The 21,169-nt window shown below is 38.3% G+C and overlaps 1 protein-coding gene across 8 annotated transcripts in view; it reads right to left on the bottom strand.

Annotated features, from left to right (window-relative positions):
- Window positions 1-21,169, bottom strand: part of FNIP2 (folliculin interacting protein 2) — a 51,146-nt gene that overhangs the window by 12,943 nt on the left and 17,034 nt on the right. For 6 of the 8 annotated variants that reach the window (XR_010615772.1, XM_065693619.1, XM_065693655.1 and 3 more), the window contains exons 2-13: window positions 16,191-16,317; window positions 12,585-12,719; window positions 11,490-11,590; window positions 11,336-11,407; window positions 10,567-10,667; window positions 10,326-10,415; window positions 9,095-9,166; window positions 8,366-8,495; window positions 4,797-4,998; window positions 4,129-4,217; window positions 3,142-3,288; window positions 2,844-3,013 (exon numbers count right to left, since the gene is read on the bottom strand). Coding sequence is in view for 7 of the 8 variants with exons in the window: in XM_065693619.1 (XP_065549691.1) it covers window positions 2,844-3,013; window positions 3,142-3,288; window positions 4,129-4,217; window positions 4,797-4,998; window positions 8,366-8,495; window positions 9,095-9,166; window positions 10,326-10,415; window positions 10,567-10,667; window positions 11,336-11,407; window positions 11,490-11,590; window positions 12,585-12,719; window positions 16,191-16,317 (1,436 nt within the window). In the remaining variant the exon portion in view is untranslated. The remainder of the gene's footprint in view (window positions 1-2,843; window positions 3,014-3,141; window positions 3,289-4,128; window positions 4,218-4,796; window positions 4,999-8,365; window positions 8,496-9,094; window positions 9,167-10,325; window positions 10,416-10,566; window positions 10,668-11,335; window positions 11,408-11,489; window positions 11,591-12,584; window positions 12,720-16,190; window positions 16,318-21,169) is intronic. The other 2 variants (XM_065693645.1, XM_065693627.1) reach the window with 1 other exon arrangement.

Raw genomic sequence — 21,169 nt, 5'->3', positions numbered from 1 at the left:
AAAAAAGAGGCATGTAACTACCCTACTGGGCTAGGCACATGCACTTCTACGTACTCTGAGTCAACCTCACCAACATGAACATTTATCTTTGGCACGGGATGGCAGAGAACTAGAAAATGTATTCACTAAAAATAGAACTGTAAAATGAGAGGTAGAAACTACAACAGAAGTGTGTTCCCCCTCTCAGTTCTCCCCAGGAGCTGCCTATTTGCTAGTTCATTTATCCTGGAGAACTGTTGGGGTTTTGTTTTTTTAAACAGAACTAAGGTCATATATATCCTGCTTTCAACATATTTGTTTGGGAGAGTTGGTAACTGTCTTTAGCTGCCTGTAATCCTCTATCAGTTGAAGGGTTTCTGCCCTGAAGTTCTGGGAGAGGTAAGCATAGATAGTAAATAAGGTAAGATCTCTTATCAGACAAAGATTGGTTAACTCAAGAAATGTCTATTACCAGGTTCAGTTAATCCAGTTGTCTTCATCTGACAATTATTAGTGAACACTCACCAAATTGTCTTTGCCTAACCAAACTATGGCTGATATCACCAGCAGAGAGGAGACAACTGCCAGCTCAATTTCCTTTATCCATTGTAAGTGTTCACCTTGAAATCTGGCTTCTCTGAAGCATGGCTTTATCAGCTACCTGCTAATCTAATTGATTTGTTTAGGTGGCAAGTCCTTGCTCAGGGCTGCTCAAATGTTTTGGACCAAGTTTGCCAACAGGATTTTGTGCTAGACCTCAAGAAGCTACGCTAAATGAAAGTTAAAATCAGAGCTTCAGGAAGGTTTCTGCCAACAGCAAGAAGACCTCTAGTTTCAACATGAGGAGACTAAAACAGAAAAAACCCACACACAATAAAAAAATACAAACACATTTCTACTCATACCCCTCTTCACCATACGTAACATAAAAGGAACAAGGCTCCTGACTCCATTCCTATAGAACAAGGATCAATGAGACAGTAATTCCACTTCTTTCAGTTACCGTCACCCCTGCCAAGATCTGCCATTTCCCATAATGCTAGCAATGCACTGGAGAAGCTGCTGTGTGGTGGCTTCAGTGTCTTCCCCTCATTAAGAACACCTCTGCAACTAGCCCCATAGCCTAACACACGAGCAAATTCACTCCTCACTAATGGAAAGTGGGCTTCAGACTACTCTGCTGGAATTTGCCTCAGTGCCAGGTGGGTTACAAGGACTAGCACTAGGAAAGGAAATGGGAAGATCTATTTTTACTTTTAAGTTGAGCACAGTTGCTATGGAAATCAGATTCAGGCTTTATGTTCATTTGCACAACTGACTTTTACATAAGACCATTACCAATAAGTCAGTACAAAAATTCAAAATTGTGGTCTTCAAAACATACTAACGCCAACTGTTAAAACCATTAAAGCTGACATTTAAGACAGCATTATGTCTTCCTGACAGTGGTACTTACTGTTTTACATAACTGTAATTGATATGTAATATACAACAAAAACATGGATCTGAAGGTGGAAATATACAGGTACGGAAAAATCTTTTCCTTAATAAAAAGTAATTTCCGTTTTAAAGCACTAAGCTCAATGATTTTTTTTATTTCCCCTCCACCTTTTTCTAAAGACCAGCAGAGGGCAACATCTTACTTTCATTACCAATTACTGCAACTGCCAGATAATGGCTTTCGGACTTCACAAGAACAAAAGAAAACTAAAAATCACTGAGTTCAGGCATTGAGAAATTGGCTAGGCCAATGCTGGTAGCAACATACAAGCCGGGGAGGACAGAACAGAAACAGATTCTTGATTAGTCACCAGTGGTAGCTTCTGGGAACAATCACAAGAACTACTATGTCCAGTTCAGCTGGGTTTTTTTTAACCCCAGGCCTGGCTCTGTCCTCGTAAACCTGAAAAAGCTGCTATTTTACCCTCCAAGTCTAATCCATTAGTCCTCTGCATAACACTTTAAAGATATCCTAAACCAGGAAACACATCTGCCAAGGTAGCAATTCTTACTTTCATAAAGTTAGCTGAGAAAAACAAATGTATCTGAGACAATGAGAAAGAAACAATCAGCAGCACAGTGTAAATGTCACATTACTGTTTTACTGTGCATGTGTGTTACTTTACACTCATATATATCAGTTAATCTACATATAAATATCAGTTAAAGTTAAGACCATTCTGACGTCAGACTTGCAGCTGGTTCCAAGAAGAGGAATTTCCAGGGATTTACCACTGGCAGCATTATTCTCTCGGCTCTTACCTACTCATTTGACAGCAGTTATTTAATCCCCTGTATCAAGATAACTTAAAAGCTATAAAATACTTTTCCAAGAACAGCCTGAGGACCTTGGCACAGAAAGAATATCTTGGCCCAAGCCCACTCACGTAACTGTGAATGAATGGAGGTAGTGCCAGTTGCCAGACTTCTACCCTTATCTTGGTGTCCATCCTAGCTCTGTGAGAAAGAGATGAAATGAGGTAGCCAGGGCAGTTTCAACTACAAATGGCCCCCAGGACCCAGAAAACTCCCCTCAATCCAGTCTTGTTCTTCCCAAACTGCTCAGACTACTCACAGTAATTGCAGCATCTTAATACTTCTATACTAAGTTACTTAGCCAGGCAGGTTAACGGAGGATGACAATGAGGGACCAGGGAAAAAAGCAGAGCACTCAGGCTATTTAAGCTGGCCTCCAAATTCTCTGTTTAACCATGTGCAAGACATCAGCTGGTAGCTCTGCCCAAGCTTACAGCCAGGTACATCTGTAAGTGTGATCTGGATCACAAGGAGCTCTTAGATAAGAGAAATGAACATAGGAATGTGCTAGTTATAGAGAAGCCTGAAGCCTTCCATTTCCTACTGACCAAGCTGTGCCCAGAGAGGGTTATATGGATGGGATTTTGCCAGCATGTTCACAGACTGCGATGTGCGCTTCTCGGAGAAGGCCTTTATGGGAGGATGGTCAACTGGCATTACTGTTGGGACCCAAGCCAGATGGTACGTCAGCACAGCAGTTAACAAAGCAGCAAAGAACCTAGAAAAAAGAATACGACCAATGTAACACCATCAAAAGAATGTCCCATTAAGTGCTTTAACACATGCATTGGGATGCACAAAAGTTTGGGGTTTTTTTTTTAGAAAAAGAGGGTGGAGGAAGCTTACTGATTTTTGTTGATCTGTTCTATCAGAAACGTAAATTCTTTAAGAAAACGCTGGCATAGATGACTCTTTTCCAGGGTGCTGGACATCATATTGAGCCACACAGGCTCTGCAATCCTTGGAACAGAATATAGGTTCCAGATGGTAACTCTGCTCAAAGAAAAATCCACAAAAGTAAGTGTTAACATGCACATTTCAGTCTTGCAAACAAAAGTAGCCCCTTTCCTCTTCTATTGTCCACTGATTTTTATTTTTATTTTTTGTAAGATCTAGGAGACTGAACAAACTGGAAGAGTTTTATTCTTTGGATAATTACTAGTAATTACTTGTGCCCCAGAACACAAGTCTAATTTGGTATACCAGAAACTTAGTGTCTACATGTGAATCACACGTCTTCCCTTTCTTGTATTTCCTCATGTATTTGCATTCAGAAAAATGATTCAGAAATCATTTTGAGGGGGAACAGAACCTATTCTATTCATTGCAATGATTCATTTCCACATTCCAGACATTACAGAAACTCCATCCCACCAAAGCCTTGTCTCTCTCTCCTAGCCTGCCTTTCTTGGCCTCTAGCCATACTTCCTCTCTTAGGTACCAAAACCTTTGTGCCTTTGACAGCAACTGTCTTGTCAGCAACTTCAGTTACTGTTCAGCATCTATGGCTGGGAGTAGGCAACTCATCTGCATAAATGTAACAATCAATCTGCACAGGCATCAGCAGAAGCCAGCTCCTGATGAGATCTTAAAGACTGACAATCAAAGCTATAGGTGAGCATGACAGAACTATTTTTGCTCTTGTTCTGAAAATGGCTGAACTGTTTTTTTAAACACATTTACCCAACACAGAAAATTCATTCATTCACTCTAACATCAAGACTGGCTAAATGACAAGATCCTGCATTCAGTTGCTTATAACTGGAAGTGACAAATATCTTAAGAGGGGCATGAGAAGAGCTCTCCTTGTAATTCAGAATTCTGTTAACTCACCTGAATTCTCCCAGGGCATCCATGACACGGCTGATATAAACCTGCACCCTTTGGCTGGATTCTGCTATTTTTCTACATGAGATCATGGCCTTGATTAAGAGTTAAAGACACAAAACAGCTTCTTAAGGGATTCGCATTCTTCATCTTTTTAAGCTTCATTAACATGTCAAAATAATTAAGGTCTAGCCCCAGTGCTATACAGCCACTCAGGACACCAATAGCTGCCAACCTCCCTCTACCTCATGAGAGGCTAATCCCTGAGACTGGGCATGGGGAGAGAAGAAAATATTTTGGGGAGTATGGAGAAGACAGCAACAAACATTTTGTGTCTCTTTTTAAGTGACTGCATGAAAGAATAGAATACCATCATTTCCACAGTCTCTGCCAAGTCAAGAAACCCTCACAGTGAAATATGGTAAGAAGCGAAGAAAAAAAAATAAACCACCCATAGCATAAAACTCTCAATTCTTATTCTGACTAGAAGAGAAATTGCACCTCTTTTAGCAAATTCTGAATTCCTACACTGGGCTCAGGCTCAAGACTACATGTGTAAGGAGGGAGGGAAGCTCAAAACCACGCACCTTCTCCCACTCTTAATCTATCAGATTCTAGAACACTTCATGCTGTTTGACACTTTTCCACATTAAGACAAAACTAGTATTTTGTACCTTTTCTATTGCATATTTCAGCTTGTTCATGTGAGATTCAAAAAGAGGGAAGTGAGAGAAAAAGAAATCCTGGAAGTTTCTCTGTGCTTCTTCTTTTTCAGGCAGAGAAAAGATTATACTGATGGCAATTTTTTTCCTCCGAACTATTGCAGGATTGGAGCTGCAGCTTTCATCAGCCATACTAAACATTTCTTCAGTGGACCTGTAAGACAGATTTGTTCAGACAGTTACCTATGTACTGAGAGGTAATTTGTCTTCTATCCCTATTTCTCTGTGCAGTAGAATGTAATTCATTCTTGGGTCTCCTTCGACTCACTACAGAAGACTTTGCTATCACCTGTCTCTGAACAGAGGATACCCAACATTTTGATGGATACGACCAATGCTTGCTCAGACAGGAGGAAGGCAACCCCCAAGGAGGCCAGCTCCTAAAGTAGTGTGAACAGCTTCCTCTTAAACACAGCTTCTACAAAATCCCTCTTTCTGGATTTAACTTTAAAGGGGATTAAGAGAATGGAGACACAATGCACAAAATCATTAGCAACAAAAGTTAAAGGTAATTTCAGAGCTCTGAACTGCACCCAGCACTCAAGCTCCTGCATATGATGCTTTTCAATCTATACTGCTCTCCATTAGCAAAGTTGGGAAACATGCTACCTATGCTGCTCCAGCATCTTAAAATGGATGTTTTAACACGCTTAACCATGCAAAATAAAACTTTCTATTTTAACAGAAGACTAAATGTCACCACTTAGTAATTACTGTGAAAACACAAACTTAACGCCTACAAATACATGTGTGACTAGCTGAAAGTTACATATACTTCAGTTTAAAATGAAGTGTTTTCAGCTAAAAAAACACCCCAAACCCACCCAAAAAAACCAAACAGTGGCTATTTTACAACATTATTTCCCTGGGTTCTGTTTATCCACTTGATGGTTCTGCCACATCTCTTTCTACAGTTATGCCACTTTTCAATATCACACATGGGTTCATACAGGGATCAATACTGTTCAACTTCTTGGTTATCGGCCTGGCATGTGGATCAAAACAGACCTTCAGTGAGTTTGCAGATGATGTCAAAGGGTAAAAAAAATGGTTAATGGACCAAGGAGGCTGTGTAATTCCTACCCTTTTAGATTTTCAAGACTCAATTAGATAAGTGCCGCAGCAACCTGATCAAAATTCTAAACTAGTCCTGTACACAGGCAACTGATTTGAATTATATCCACAAGTCTTAGCCCAGCATAAGTTCTTCTGCTATTACACAAAAAGGTGGCAATCCCCTCATCCTGCTCCTCCATAAATACTTTCACTGCAGTGCTCAGTATTGATGTTGCTGGATTTACAGAGCTATTACTTTCTCTTGCTTAAAGTTCCTTGATCAATTTCACTGAAAAAAAAAAGGTCTCTAAAAAAGTATATACTTCAATAAGTAACACAGTATGATCAAAATGTCTTTTGGAAGGAACCTGAATAGAATAATGGCTTTTAATCCACTGGAAATTATAGGGGAAGAAGGGTAAGAACAGACAAGGAAACCATTAGAACATAAATGGAGACATTCAGAGCAGCAGCTTATACGGAAATAGCTTGGGTTTGGAGTTTCTTTGTAAGTTAAGACTGCAGTATCAGTGAGTGGTAATTAAAAGCTTGAAGGCTTTTCATATTAGAATTATCTTGAAATGGAGCCTGTGGCATTTATAGACCACTACGAAGCAATTAACAAGAGGAAAGCCAGAATGCTAAGCATTCATTTTAAGTTCATTCTAAAAATAAGTGGTTTACAGCATAATTGGTTTGACAAAGTTAAACATTCAAAAGTTTCTCATCATAGAGGTATGAGTTCAGGAATACAGGAAAACACACACACACAATAAAACCCAGTAAAAAAAAGTTTGTGGGAAACCAGAGTTCAAGACAAAAACATAACCTCATTTGAACTTCAGGAACTTGCATGCAGAGACACAAATTCCCAAGGAAGTTGGGAAAGGATGGTCAGTCAGCATCTAAGAAACATCACAAGCTTTTGTACTGCTTCCCAGGAACAGAAATTGAAGAATTTAGGTCTGTGAGAGAAGCCTTTTCAACGAAGCTGCTAATCTATCTTGCCTGCCAATTGACTACATGGAGTTCCAGCTAGACAGCTCATTTTCTTTGAGCTATTGGCCTAAAATATAAGTCACAGAGACTGTAGAATCTTGGCTGTACAAACTGAAGTACAAACTCTGCTGTCACTGAAGTATTCAACCAAAAGCCTATTGTTTTTTTAGCAAGTAATCAGAAAACAAGTATCTACTTTGACTTAGAAAGAATTACAATTCAAGAGTAGTTCTAAATAGTGGAAATAATAATGCCCCATTTCCAAAATCTTTCCCCAGCATACATTCTCCAATGTGGAAGAAAAACAACCTACTCCATACAGTGAAGCAGCAGCCCAAAAAGGCTACTTTCCTCTAAAGTATTTGTTACTTCAGTAGCACTCTGAGGAAGTTTCTGTTTGTGAAACTTTGGCTACTTCTTGAACTGGGCTGAAATGATCTTATTTGCCCTAAAAGTTTTAACTTTTGCACTGCTCTTAGCCTTATTTCTTTAGGAAACTAGATTAAAAATTATTTCAACTGAAAGCAAAATGCTTACTAGCTTATTCTCAACTGCAAACATGATTTAGGAAGCATGACTGCTACATTGGCATCACTGCATTATTCTTCATGTTGAAAATGATTTTGTAAGAATATACAGGAAAAAGGTTTGAGTATAGACACTAGGGAAAGAAGTATTTTTAGAAAGGTTTTGGTTTTCTTTTTACTGACCACATATTTTAACTGGCAGCTTTTAAGCTTCACTTAACTGAAAACAGTGATGAGGGAAAGAGGCCAAACAGCAGGAATTTCTTGTAGCTCTGCATTAATTCCATGCTGTCTTTGTGTGCAGGTGGATGAGTACATATGAGCAGATAATCAAGAACCATTTGTATTTCGGAACTGTCAAGGGAAGAATTTGCTTATTAGCTATGAAAGATCTGCTACATTCCATGCTTTGTTATGCCACTGAGGTACAAAAGCTAATAAAATTCCAAAACAGTAGCCAAGCTTTTTGATCACTGCTTGTTTTTTCCCTTCCTGTTTTGGCAGAAGTCACATGAGGAACATCCTGTACCAGCCAAGAGAGTTGTCACGGCCTATTACTCCAAAATTTCAGTAACCACTCACTGGTCAGACTTCATCACAGTATAATGTAATTACTGCAGCAGTACTGTTACAGTACCTTTCATTTCAGCAGGATGCTCTGCTTCTTCAGAAATTATTTACTCCTATTTTACTTTGAAAAATGTGGCTTCAGACACAGCCTATATGCTCAATAAAAATAAGTACATTTCAAATCAGGCCTTGTAGTTCTTATGCAGCCAGAACTTGATCTGTCTTTATATTGGCAATCTTATGTAACGCACATGGAACTGAGAGCATTTAATAACAGGATTTGTACTTCTAAAGAAAAAGAAGCTTAAGCTCTATTTAGCTTAAAATACTACCAAACAGCTGGTATAAGAAGAAAGGTGCTGCACTCACCACCTTGGTATAATTCCATTCTCTAAACTGGTTGTCTGACTGCGGAGCCAGCGACGTTGGTAGCTGCTAGAAGATGATGATGAAGAGCTTGGAGATGGAAAAGGAGTGACCAGAAGACTGCTCAGAGATGCTATCAAGAAAGCAAGAAACCCCACACATACTGAATTACAAAGAGTGTTAAATATTTTTCTTCATACTCTAACTGGGAAAAATTTCCCCAAAATAATGCTCTTGCTTGCTGATCTTCCTCACATAACTGATTTGCAACAGGAAAGAAAATATTTTAAGTAAATCTTGCTGCCTGAAGATATTCTTTTCTAAGTCAGATATTCCCTACTAGCATATATTAAAAGTTTTTTTATTCTCATTAAAAGCATTCTGTCATAAGATGTGTTGACGTCCAATGACAGCAGACAGATCTCCTGGCCTCCTTTTCCTATTCAGTGCAAAAAAAATCATCTCTTTCCCTGCTTTAGTAAAGGCTTGAGTCAGTTCTTTCTCCATAATATAAATCAGTTGAAAACCAAGAAAATATTTGCTGTAAACAAAGAACTTCACTACCAATATTCTCACATCAAGGCTTGGGGAAAAGCAGAAGGAAAGCCACTTAGCATATCCAAAATATTTTGGATTTGTGGGTCATAAGGTGCCTACATTTCAAGTGAATCACTACACCAATGAATTTTAACATAATTGCAAAAGCAGGCAAACAAGTCAGACAGCAGATACCTGACCGAGCAATGCCACTGTCTCTGTCCTCATTTTGTCCTCTGCTAGGCATATCAACAGGCGTGCTGTGTGCTAAAACAAACAGATCAGATCAATAGAAAATATTACAAAACTCATCATACTATTTGTCAGCATTTTAAAATAATGCTTACGTTTAAAGGTCATAAAGCAGCAAAGTTACATCCTGTACTGTCACCCTAAATAAGCAATATGGTGTGAGCAGAGATGGCAGCAAACAGTATTCCCATACTGAGTACTATGTTACTGGAGGAAGCTGGCTATCTGCCCCAGTCTGTAAAACATCTCTAAGCTTAAGAATGTGAACACAGTCTACATTAGGAGAAGTCAAAGGCTTCTGCTTTCAAAGGCTTTGAAAATGAGGGCTGGTGGTACCTCCCCCCCACCAACTCTGTCACTGCTGTCATTCTTTTGCGTGCTCAAGACTAATTTTATACAGGTTAACATCATAATGAAATAGTCAAATATGAGGTCCATTAAGCTTCTGATTCACTCCACAAGCAGAGATTTATTATTCAAAGCCTAACAGAAACATTTAGCCTGTGCTGTATTACATTGAAGTGTTAGTAGTGCAGAGCCACTCAAATTAAGGAGCATGCAAGATTCACAAAGAAACTGCATTGGTATTCCAGTTCACAGTTTTGCAATTACCATAACTAATTAGGCCTAAGATCTGCATGGGTCATCAGTATGCCTGTAAAAGAAGACTTTAAACTACATCAAAGTTTTGATAATTAGAGAAATAGATATTATTAAAAGGAAAAAAAACCACAACCCAAATCTTAAAGCCTCCCAAGAACTCAAGAATTAATTCTGAATGTCTGCCATCAAATTAAAAAATAGCAGCAAGGGGTAAGAGAAGAAAAAGCTGTACACCACCAAGACACCTGCACACTAGCAAGAAACCAGCTATAAGCCAGGAAACATAAGCTCTCTAACAAACATAAGGGCTCACTTATTATTAAAAGTATGGGACTATAATACCTTTAAAATGAAACACATGAATAGGAAAATAAATACAAACAAAAAGTAATTAATTTAGCTTTTTTGGGCAAGAAGGATTTTTAGGTATAAGCCAGATACATCTGTTGTCAGTATTTTAGCCCCTTCTGTTTCTATAGAGTGGTTATGTATGTCCTGCAAAGATTCAAAAGGAGCTGGATTTCTGTGTGCATATGGATGGGTCACACTGTGGCTGGCATTCCACACAAACCTGCAAAGAAAGAAGCACTGCGGATGAGCCGGAGGGGACCTCCTTCAGACACACCCTGCAGCAGTTTGCTGCTACACAGCTGTAACACACCTAGGAAACAAAAGCAACGTAGAGAAAACGCAATGCAAAAAAGGTTAAAATAAAGACACACAGACAAGAAGGTGATGCACAGGAGAAAACCAAACTGAATGAACAGATGACCTCATGTTGTCAGAAAGACACAGAACCTGGAAATATTTACCTAAGTTACTTCCACTGCGACAGGTTCCCAAACCATTCTGATTCGAGCTCAGCTTTCCCAGGCCAGGATCTTGGTTGATGTATTCAAAGCTATCTTGTAAGCTAAACAGCGTGAATAAAGTCAGTATTCTTTAAGAATGTAGTCAATAGGCATTACTATTAGCTTGACAATTAGGCTCATTTTATGGAAAAAAAAAAAGAGGCCTGAAGATTACAATCAAATTCAAGTAAGTTTTTCTGAAACTGTAAGGAAACATTTATTTTCTACATAGGCTCCCCTTTGATTTACTGGAAGTTTCTCTACCTCACACCTTGGGATTCAGTTTATTCACATTTGCCCAGTTTTGGGACAAGGAAAAACAGAACAGATAAGAAACAGTGTATCTTCACTGCTGAAGGAAACAGAAGTGGGGTACAGGGACATAAAGGTTTCTTGGCATATACCCCTTTTTCACCCTTGGGGCAGCAGGAAGAGATAAGAGGCTTTGACTGTCCATAGCACCTAACCTCTGAAGTTTGTTGCATGTCCTGGGCAAATAAAGAAGCAGAAACTCAGAGATTTTATGTTTTTAAACTTGGGTGGCCTGGCTGGGATCTACCAAGAGAATCTTTTTCCACAACCTCCATGTCATATTTTTTACTAGATTTTCCACTTCGTTTAAGTCATCTTTAGAAGCAGTGACAGAAGGGCTACAAAAGGATAAAAAATAAAAGCCAATTGCATTGGATAGGGAATTAAAAAAAAAAGGAGATATAAATAAAGTTCTTACTTATTGTTGCTTCCACTGAAGCTTCCTACCCTGGCTGAGAAGACTTTACTTATCATCAGCTGTGGGGGAGAGCTGAAAGGATAAACAGTCATTTCAGTGAGTCATCAATTCCAAGTGCCTGACAAGAGAGTGCATCACAGAAAAGGACACTCACCGTATGTAGTGAATTTTCAAGGTGGAGCCTTTGTAACTCATTGCCACTGAGCCAAACATCATTTCTCCGAGCATGTTGACATCAGAGGCTGGTCTGGTGTACTACACAGACAAGAAGATGGTAAGAGCAAAGTCAATAATAAGTCGGCATACTATTTAATATAGTGCCTTGGTGTTACATTTTGAATAAAGAATACAAACAAGTTCTGCTTCTCCATGCCGACTAAGGTCCCACATGGTTTTAACACAGCGCAAGTACAAGCAAGTACAGCTGGAAGACGTACTCTGTTCTGCTCACTAGATGGGCATTGTTACTCTTGTCTGCAGGGGGACTTCCAAAGGCAAAAAAAAAAAAAAAAAGGAATAAAGATCTATTGCATTTCCAGAGAAATAGCAATGTTCCCACATACAGTGCTCGATGAAACCTGGAGGTGTCCATAGGACTTACATCCTGTAATCTGGATGCCCAAGCATTAAACTGACCTTATTCAAGCGAGTAAGCTCTCCTACCCTGCCCTTGCAGAAAGCTTCTTGGAAACATTTTTTATTAGAAATTAGTGAGGACTGTGTTTCCAAGAATAATCAGACTTTTTTTTTTTATTTTGTTTCAAAGACTGATCAGCAAAAGCAAATATTTCTCTAGATGAAATGTTTATGCTCTTACTGAGAAACACCCAGAGTACCTGGAATACAGTTCTCTTGATTTCATGTTCTAGGAGGACAATCTAAGGGTCTCTTAATATACCATATTCAACACGTTCTTTAGAACTGACCTGAAGCATAGATAGAAATCCTTCAAACCAAGAACAAAGAACAGTATAGTGCTTGTTATGACCTTCACAAATAATAATGCTATTAAATATCTTTTGTAACTCTTTCAAAGATAAGACCAAGATAGACCAAAAGGTTAAGATATACCCAACATGTTCTTGGCCTACAACAACTTAAAGACAGGGCAGATATCACAAGGTTCAGATTAAATTGTAATGCACCAGACATAAAACTAGTCACCCAATGCATGTAAGCTAAGGCTTTTAAACACAACCTTCTTCAGTAAAAATGGATAAACACAAGCAAGAGAAGTAATGAACATTACCTGATACTTCGGTATCTGTTCTTTGATACTGTGCATACAGTTTATAGAGGTACTATGGGAAGAAATATTATTGTTCCCATTGCTTGCTTGGCAGTTCTTGGCAGAAGTCTTTACAGAAGCATCCTCTACCATTTTCTGTGTCAAAACAGAGCAATATGGTGAAGACAAAGCAAACATGAGAACTCCCACCTCTAAACATAGCAAGATTTTTCAACTACAGGTAAGCAACAGAAATAAGAGATAGTTTTACTGGGTTCAAAAAATAGGTATCAGATTTAAAAGATGTTTTTTAAAAGGCCAGCATCAGAGAAAGTGTGGAACTACTTTCATATTTGCGCTGTCAGACAAATTTTCATAGTGTCACACACAGAGTTATCAGTCAAAGTTCCACTGGAAGACCATTCCCAATCATTATGAATCCCTCTGTGTTAATATTTGCTAAAGTTTATGTGAAAAAAATCTGAGCTTGTGCATTGCTTACAAACTGATTTCTGTAATCATTTGCACAATTAATCACTGAAATTGCATATAACTTTTGCTGCTCAAGTGATTAGCAAATTTCTTAAACAGAAGAACAACAAGCACAAACAAGGGGTGAGTAAAGCACCATTTGGTACAAGTTCCTGGTTATAAAGTCTACTTGTTAAACCTTTGTTTAAAGAAGAAAATATGCAAGCAAATGCTTAAATCCAGCTCTTTAACTCAAGCTTACCCCCAAGTCAGTCTTAAGATGTTGCTTTAACAACAGAAAGGTGTAAAGGAAGTCTCAGAAATTATATTAATGCTATTTGTACATGTTTCATAAGGCACTGGAGTTTTCTTAACAGTTCTGTTGAACAAAACCCAATGAGAGTTTGTTTCCTTTGACAGCTGTTTTTTTTCTTTTCAATCTGAATGTCCATTAGATGTCTCTTAAAAGCACCACAATATTTGAACACACTTCTCACAAGCACTTGAAATGATTTATATGAAGGGAGCAAACTATGACCTTGCAGCAATGAAAATTGCTTAGAAAGTCTTAGAAAGCTTCCCTCTCACACTTAAGAAATTCAAAATCCCTGAGTTAATATATATTTCAGAGAATCATAGAATCATAGAATGGTTAGGGTTGGAAAGGACCTCAAGATCATCTAGTTCCAACCCCCCTGCCATGGACAGGGACACCTCTCACTAAACCATCCCACACAAGGCTTCATCCAACCTGGCCTTGAACATTCATTCACTCGCTGCACATCAAAATGAAATGTATTTTTCTAAGTCTCGTTTTGTACCAGCATAGCTTTAATTCAACAGGAACATGCATCAGCATGGATCTATAACATTTTTTTCAAATGTTAGCAAGGTACATGTAGACAGCTTACAGAAAAGCAAGCAAGCAAGTAAAAGAAATAGTAATAAACTAGCTGCTAGTAAAAAGCTCAATAGCTAAATTTACATCATGTATTTTGGCTCAGCAAGGTAAGAAAGGAACGATAACAGGAAATTAAATGGAAATAAAAGTAAAATCCGATATTCCACAAGACTGATTTTTAAGATGAACACTACAGCACAATAAACGTAGTTTTAGAATACTAAGTCATGATGACAAGATGCTGACATGAGCAAAAAAAAAAAGATGCAGAAGAGGAAAAGCAAGCCAAGAAAAGCAGAATAGATGATCAGTCATTTTAAAAATTGACATATAAATAAGTCAAGCTCCTTTACCCATTTAAAAATAAGCCTACTAGCATGTTAAAAAAGTAAAATCCTGATGTCTACATTTTATCTTATATTTGCACTCCTTTTGTGCATTTTTTTCCAGGAATAGTATTCATGTGCTATTGCTTATCTAATCCCAATGTGACTGTCATTAGGGGTTTAGAAATGCACCAGTGTCAGTAGTCACATGTTTAATGAGCTATTGAAAAAAAATGCCTAAAAAAAGTGGTCTGACATACACCATCTACAGAAAGAACTGGAAATTAGATCAAAAACACTGAAAAGAAATTCAGTATATTAAACAAACATATGGTTAAATGGAATACAGACCTGTTAGCTCCTCAAGGTAAGTTTACTGTATACTTTAAAGCCAAACAATCTATTTAAATACTTAATGTGAATAAGTTTTACTGTATTCCAGGAAAATCATAGAATCAACTAGGTTGATTCTAGGTTCAGCGAGACCTCCAAGATCATAAAATCCAACCACTACCCCAGGGCTGCCAAGTCCACCACTAAAATGGATAAATGCACAATATATACGTACATACACACATTCTTTTAACAGGACTGAGCTTGTGACCAATCTTGACTTCTTAAATTTAAATGAATCTAGTCTTAGGCTTGCTGTTTGATAACATACCAGACAAATAGCCAACATTCAAGATCACTTGTAACATCTGTGTGTTTGCATGCTTTTCAAAGTGCTTTGGCTGTTTTAAATGAGCACCTAGATTACTGTCTGGCTAGAAAAGATATTGTAGCCCTTATCACGTGTTATGAGGAAGGTTCTATGTTAGTGTTGCATACAGTTTCTGATAGAACATTTTGTCATTAACTTGTAAGGTATTCAAGCAAGAGAAATAATTTGAATATTTAAATGAAGCCAGAAATATATTTCTTCCTCACATGTCACGTTTTAAACCAACTTTAAGGTACAAAACACCCCTGATTTGGGGTGGAGGGGGAGGAGAGTGGGAGCAAGATTAACAGACCACTCTGACCCATTTACCCTCTTAAGCAGATGATCAGTCATCAGCTGATGATGCTCAATCTTACGGATTTAGCACAATGGCATATTTGCACTGTGACTGAAATAGAGATTGCTGGGTTTTAAGCACCTTCATAAAGAATTTCTACAAGTCACAGTTATTTGTTATGTAGATAGTGATTCTACAATAAACCATGCTAGTCTAACAGGCTGAAGTTGCTGCTTGTACAAAGGTTTCAAAACAACCAAATCAAAATAATTCAAGGTAAAAGATAAAGAGCTAGTAGAAAACAAAAACCAACAAACAACCACAAAACAGAAAATACCAATGTTTTACTTGTCTTAAAATCAAATAAGTACAGCACAAAGAATCTGCATCTTGACACTCTTGCTTCTACATGTGTCAGCAAAACTCACATGGCCATATATTGCCATGCATCAGTCTTACACATTACAGCATGGTTAGCCAAAGTGAAACTATCTGAATTCACAAAAAGCTAACAAATTTAATAATCAGAACACCAGGGGAAGACAAGCACACTTAGAGACATGATGAACATCACTTGAACAATGGGACTGCACAACCAGGGCTAGCAACAAAAATAGCAATCCTAGTTGACATTAAAAAGGCTAAGGAAATACTCAGTTTAGAGGGGCATAGACTGATTTGGTTGAAAGCAAATCAGATCTAAGTCTTAACACGATATCACAAGGTTCAGATTTGTATTATAAATACCAAGTATGTGTTCAAAGGCTTTTTGGAATCTAACACACTATGGTTGCAGCTGTCGCAGAATTGACATCAAGTGAAAGATCACAAGTAAGATTAAGAAGTTCACATTGTCATATTAAAATTCCTGCTTCTGTGAAGGGAAAGAAAAGAGCAGTAGGACAAATGAAAAATTAGCATTTCATACCTGAACAACAGCCTCATCAATTTTGCGGACTGCTTTGGAATCAAATAAAACCTGTCTGCCTCTCCTCTCACAGTCTTGGTAAACTATCAGGCGGATTTCATTCAAGTCAAACTCTGAAGTGGACCAGCTGCAGGTTATAAACACAAGATATTAAATAAGCCTGCAAAGTAAGCACACAATTTTAAGTGAACAAACAGGTATTCAACAAATACATCTTTTACTCAGCCTTTGCAAGAATCGGACTGTAATCACAGAACTCCAACCAAAACGGAACTCAAAGGAGCATCTCAGCCCAGTGTCACTGATATATAGACAGGCACAGCCAGACCAGTTTTTATTCAACCTTTCTTCAAAATCTGGAGCATCCTCATTGCAAGGCAGGTGTACTATTTTGTGCAATTTGCTCAGTGGCAATGAAGAACAACGGATTACCGTCCTCTCTACTATAGCCTTTCACAAGCTCAAGGCTTACACCCTCCCTCATCCTTCTGTCATCTAAAAAACATAAGACAAATTCCTTTTGATCTATTCCTGTCAGTTTAAGTTACGATCTTCCGAAGTTTAATTCTTGTAACCGAAAGACAAGGTTTCTGTTGTTCCATTATTTTTCCTTTCTTAGGTTTCTTTTAGGGATGTTTTAGGGTTCACAGAGCAATCATGGATTACCAAGGCTTGATCTGTAATTATGACTAAACTCATTAATAAGTGAAGCCAAGATAACCACTGAGATTCAACCTGAAGCAAGCCAACTCTCTCAAGCCAGAACCTTCTCCATCCTCAGATATACACCATGGCACAAAACTTGCTTCCGTGCATTACTGCAGGAGGCTGAGAGGCAGACCTGATCACTGCTGTAATGGCAAGAGACTTTATTTCCTAATTCCACAGGGAGTCAGACTGCACATTAGAGCACGGAAGCCTGCCTGGCCCTCAGGTTCAGCTATAGAATCTGCTTTTCATGGTATGTAGCTGAAAAGTTGGAATGAATGGAAGAAACCTACTACTGCACAAAGCAGTGCCACACAGCACTCGTATTGCCTCATCCCTGACCTGAATGCGCCACATCTAGGGGGTAAGAGTACAACTGTTATTAATAGTTGTTGGCTGAACAAATTGCCTAAAAGACTTCAGTCAAGGTCACACTGATGTCCCAACCAAAAGGATGTTTCATTTTGGAATTTTCCCAAACTATGCCCTACAAAGAAGCCAGGTAGAGAACTGAGGGAAGAGCATAAAAACTCTATACAGCTGAAAGACAAGAATTTCTGAAGCTATTTCTCTTATTCCATGCTCTGTTAATAGCCATAAATCAATAGGAAAGTAAACACCATAAACTCCTGCTAAAGTCAGTAAGGTAACCATGGGCAACTGCTTTAGGAGCACACTTAGAGACTTGCAAATTTAAAATAATTATAAGTAAAGCCAGCTTTCTTTCTTCTTTGTGCTTCATCATGCATTTCAGACATCAACTCTCCCTTCTACATAGCCATAAAGAAAAATAAGCCTAAATTTTTCAAATTTTTCAAAGCTGTAAGACCTCATCAAGCCAGAAGGTTCTATTCTATTTTTAAATACCTTGGGACAGAATAAGCTAGATAACAATCTCTACTGTAAGGTACTCTGATACAAGTATACTCTATGTGCATAATATACAAGGGTTCAGTACACATCAAAGCCATAACATAGAATGATGCTAAAGGCTGTTTTGTCATCAACAGTGAGGAAACTTGTTGATGTGTAGCACATTAACTCCAAAATTCTAGGAGTGCCAGGCAGATTTCTTTTCAAGTCTTCCCTTTCAAAGGGAGTCACAGTCTTAAGTTAACCTGCATGAGATCAGACCTGATACCATTGTTGATAGTTGCCCAACAAAGATCCTACACACCTCACATATACAGAGAGCTGCAACTACACCATCTGTTTTAAAGAGTCTGTTACTAGCTTCTCAGCCCACTGCCTGTGCAAAGCTCTTACAAAATCCAGTTATACAGAATGCAAGAGAAGTCAGAGCCATCAATAGATTTTGTTCTAGTCTGCCACATGAACCTGATGCTCTTCAGCACCAGATACTGATCCCTCTTCAGTTATACAGCTATCTATTTAATTACACACTTTCTATAATAGACAATACCTGAAGTACCCATGCTGCTTTCTTAAAAAGGTCACAGGTCTTCACTCCTTTCAACAACAAAGAAAAGTCTCTATGGCCTCAAATAGCATGCAAGAACTAAGCCCTATTTATCTCCAGGACTAGCACAGCAAGATCTATAGTTCAAAATGCAGGACTGCAAACCTTAACTGAGAAAGATTCATTTTAGGCACATATTGAGACAATTCAGCCCTGCATCAGCCCACAATGCTAAAAGTATGCTCGGTACTTCTGTTGCATAAATTTAGGTTTTGTTATGAACAGGTGAACTGCCACATTCTGTACTAACGCAAATTTCATGTTGCTTGTGTGGTGCCAATCTCTGTATAAAATCCAGTTCCCCTGTTATAACAAACACTGAAGTAGAATTCAATGTAACCTGCTGAGATGCCTTTCCCACACAGCATGTTGGAATTAAAGACTGCGGTAATCTTTCAGAACTTCAAACAGATTCTAGTACCAGACAGCAACAAGCTAGAGAAGTTACATAAATCTATCATAAAAAGCTTTGTGTGACTAATAGACCAAATCTAGGGAAGTAACTTCAGATAATGCTTCTTACAGTGCTAACAAAATATCAAACATGCTTTAATTAAGCCTTTCCTTTCAGGCTTTGAATTATCCAGAACACATATGCAGCTCTTGCAGCAGTCCTTACAGAAGAGACCCATCCTACTAAAACCGCATTTGATAAGATCAGGTATACCTATAGGCAATTCATATTGCCATATAAGCCTAGTCCCATTACTTCCACATGGAGTCTAGCACAAGGCCCAAGACTAGTCAGATGACTGGGATGTTTTTCCCTGCCACAAAAGTCAATGAGCACTACTCACAGTACTATGCCCTTTAATGTTTAAGCCAGCTTACGTAACATACAGCCCCAAAATACAGACAGTGGGATCGTCTCCTAGAAGCAGTGTTGGAGAATACAGTCAGGACACTGACTTCATTGGTCAGCTCTACTTTCACAAAAAACAAAACCCTAAACCATTACTTATCTCCATATCAGCTTCTTGCTTATTTAGTAATGCCAAGTCCTTCATATTCTTAAAAAAATAGCTCAAATTAATATGAGCTGGTGCAGATGTTCGTATTTCAGATTAAATGTGGCTATTTTGACCAAACATAATGTTTTCTTATTTGACCACAAAAACATACGCTTTCCCTCCTTCTTGTAACTATGTGACCCTTCCTGTTACACATCTGCTCTGGCAAGAGTCCAGCAGGACTCTTCTGTGAACTAACCAAACTCTCTGCTGCAGCAGAAGTCTGTCCCAGCACAATTAGATCAGAAATGTAGCTGAACAAAGGAAGGAAGTAGAAGGCAATGGAACCTCCACCTCTTGGTGGCAGCATGAGTTACACTAACTCACTTCATCCGTGGAGCTATATACATTTAGAAAAGGCCACAAAGAAAATATTCCCTATGCATTTCAAATAAGTATTGAGGCTAGTTAGAATGTTAATTGAGTTTTCTTGCCCCCAAGTCAATTTTCTGCCTGCTCAGTACGTTGAACTGACTCCCTAACGGAAGCCAGTTCAAGAAGGATTGGAAAGGCCAAGGCAACAGAAGGGGAAAAAGGACAACGGCATGATGCCAGAAAGAAAAGAAAGAGGTGGCAATGCAATTACTCCCTTCTGCATCAGCAGTCTGTTTGCCCAGCTCAGCTTATCTAACCTCACCTTCAGAGTGGATCTTTCCTGCACATGGAAGATGCTAGAACTGAACAAACATCAAATCAAAAAAGTACGTAAAATCAAGCTGTTTGCGTTCATACAACAGGAAAACCAGGTCTAAGGATACTAAAACAGGACAGATAATTTTTTTATTATTACATATTTATTTAAAGAAAGCCACAAGTCCAGAACAGCTTACAGATACCCCAAGTTTTCTCCCTGAATTTCATATTAAGCTTAGGCATGCTTTATTTTCTCTTAAATGGCACATAAGCTACTTTCCTTTGGCTTGTCCAGCATTTTTTCCATTACAGTTACAAGACAGAGGCAAGGAGATTTCTCTTACTTAGGGGGAAGCAGAGTCATTTATTTGTGGTAAAAAGTCACAAAATATTTGCCCTATTCTGCCCTGAATTAGTATTTTCAGTTAATATAGATCTCCAAATCCTGATCTCTACAAAAGAAGCTTCTGGTTCACCTTTATAGCAATCAGCAGGCATGCAATAACTGAAGGGTGACCTATTAATTTATATTCAAAACCTACTTCAGCTGACCTTAAAACATGTTTGAAAATTACTAACCACTCACAACCTCAGTGCAACATCTATAGGCTAGAGAAATAAATAAAGAAAAAATTTAAACATATCTATATCCTTAGTTATCTGTCTATATTCTTCTGCTTCTTACATGGGGAATCCTGAATGTAGAATATTAATTCTAACACCCCTGGGTGTTTGAATTTGGAAAAAACTCCCCTGAACCATATTTTCAACACAGTTATGTAGCAGAAGACACTTGGACATTGGAGATATGCTGCTACACATATGAAAAAGATGTCACAGAAGTCAAAGAATCACTACTCATACTCCAGATTAATGTAATGTTTGATCTAGAGGTCATTTACAAGTAAAGCAGAGGGTTCCCCTCTATATTTTGCCCCCACTTCACAGCATTCTCTCCTGTCTGCTCTGTGCACTGTTATTACTTGACCCACTAACACAGGAGGTGGCAAAAAAATAAGAAAAACCAATTAGAAAGCTAGAAAGAGAAGGCAAGATTATTTAGCCTTAACTGAAAAGAAAGGCAATTATCCTTCAAGCCTCAGTTTGCATATACATAAATCTTATATATCAGAGTCAGGAACACAGAC

This window comes from Lathamus discolor, chromosome 1, assembly GCF_037157495.1.
Source record: "Lathamus discolor isolate bLatDis1 chromosome 1, bLatDis1.hap1, whole genome shotgun sequence".
Lineage (NCBI taxonomy): Eukaryota > Metazoa > Chordata > Aves > Psittaciformes > Psittacidae > Lathamus > Lathamus discolor.
This window is presented reverse-complemented; position numbering and strand designations above follow the sequence as displayed.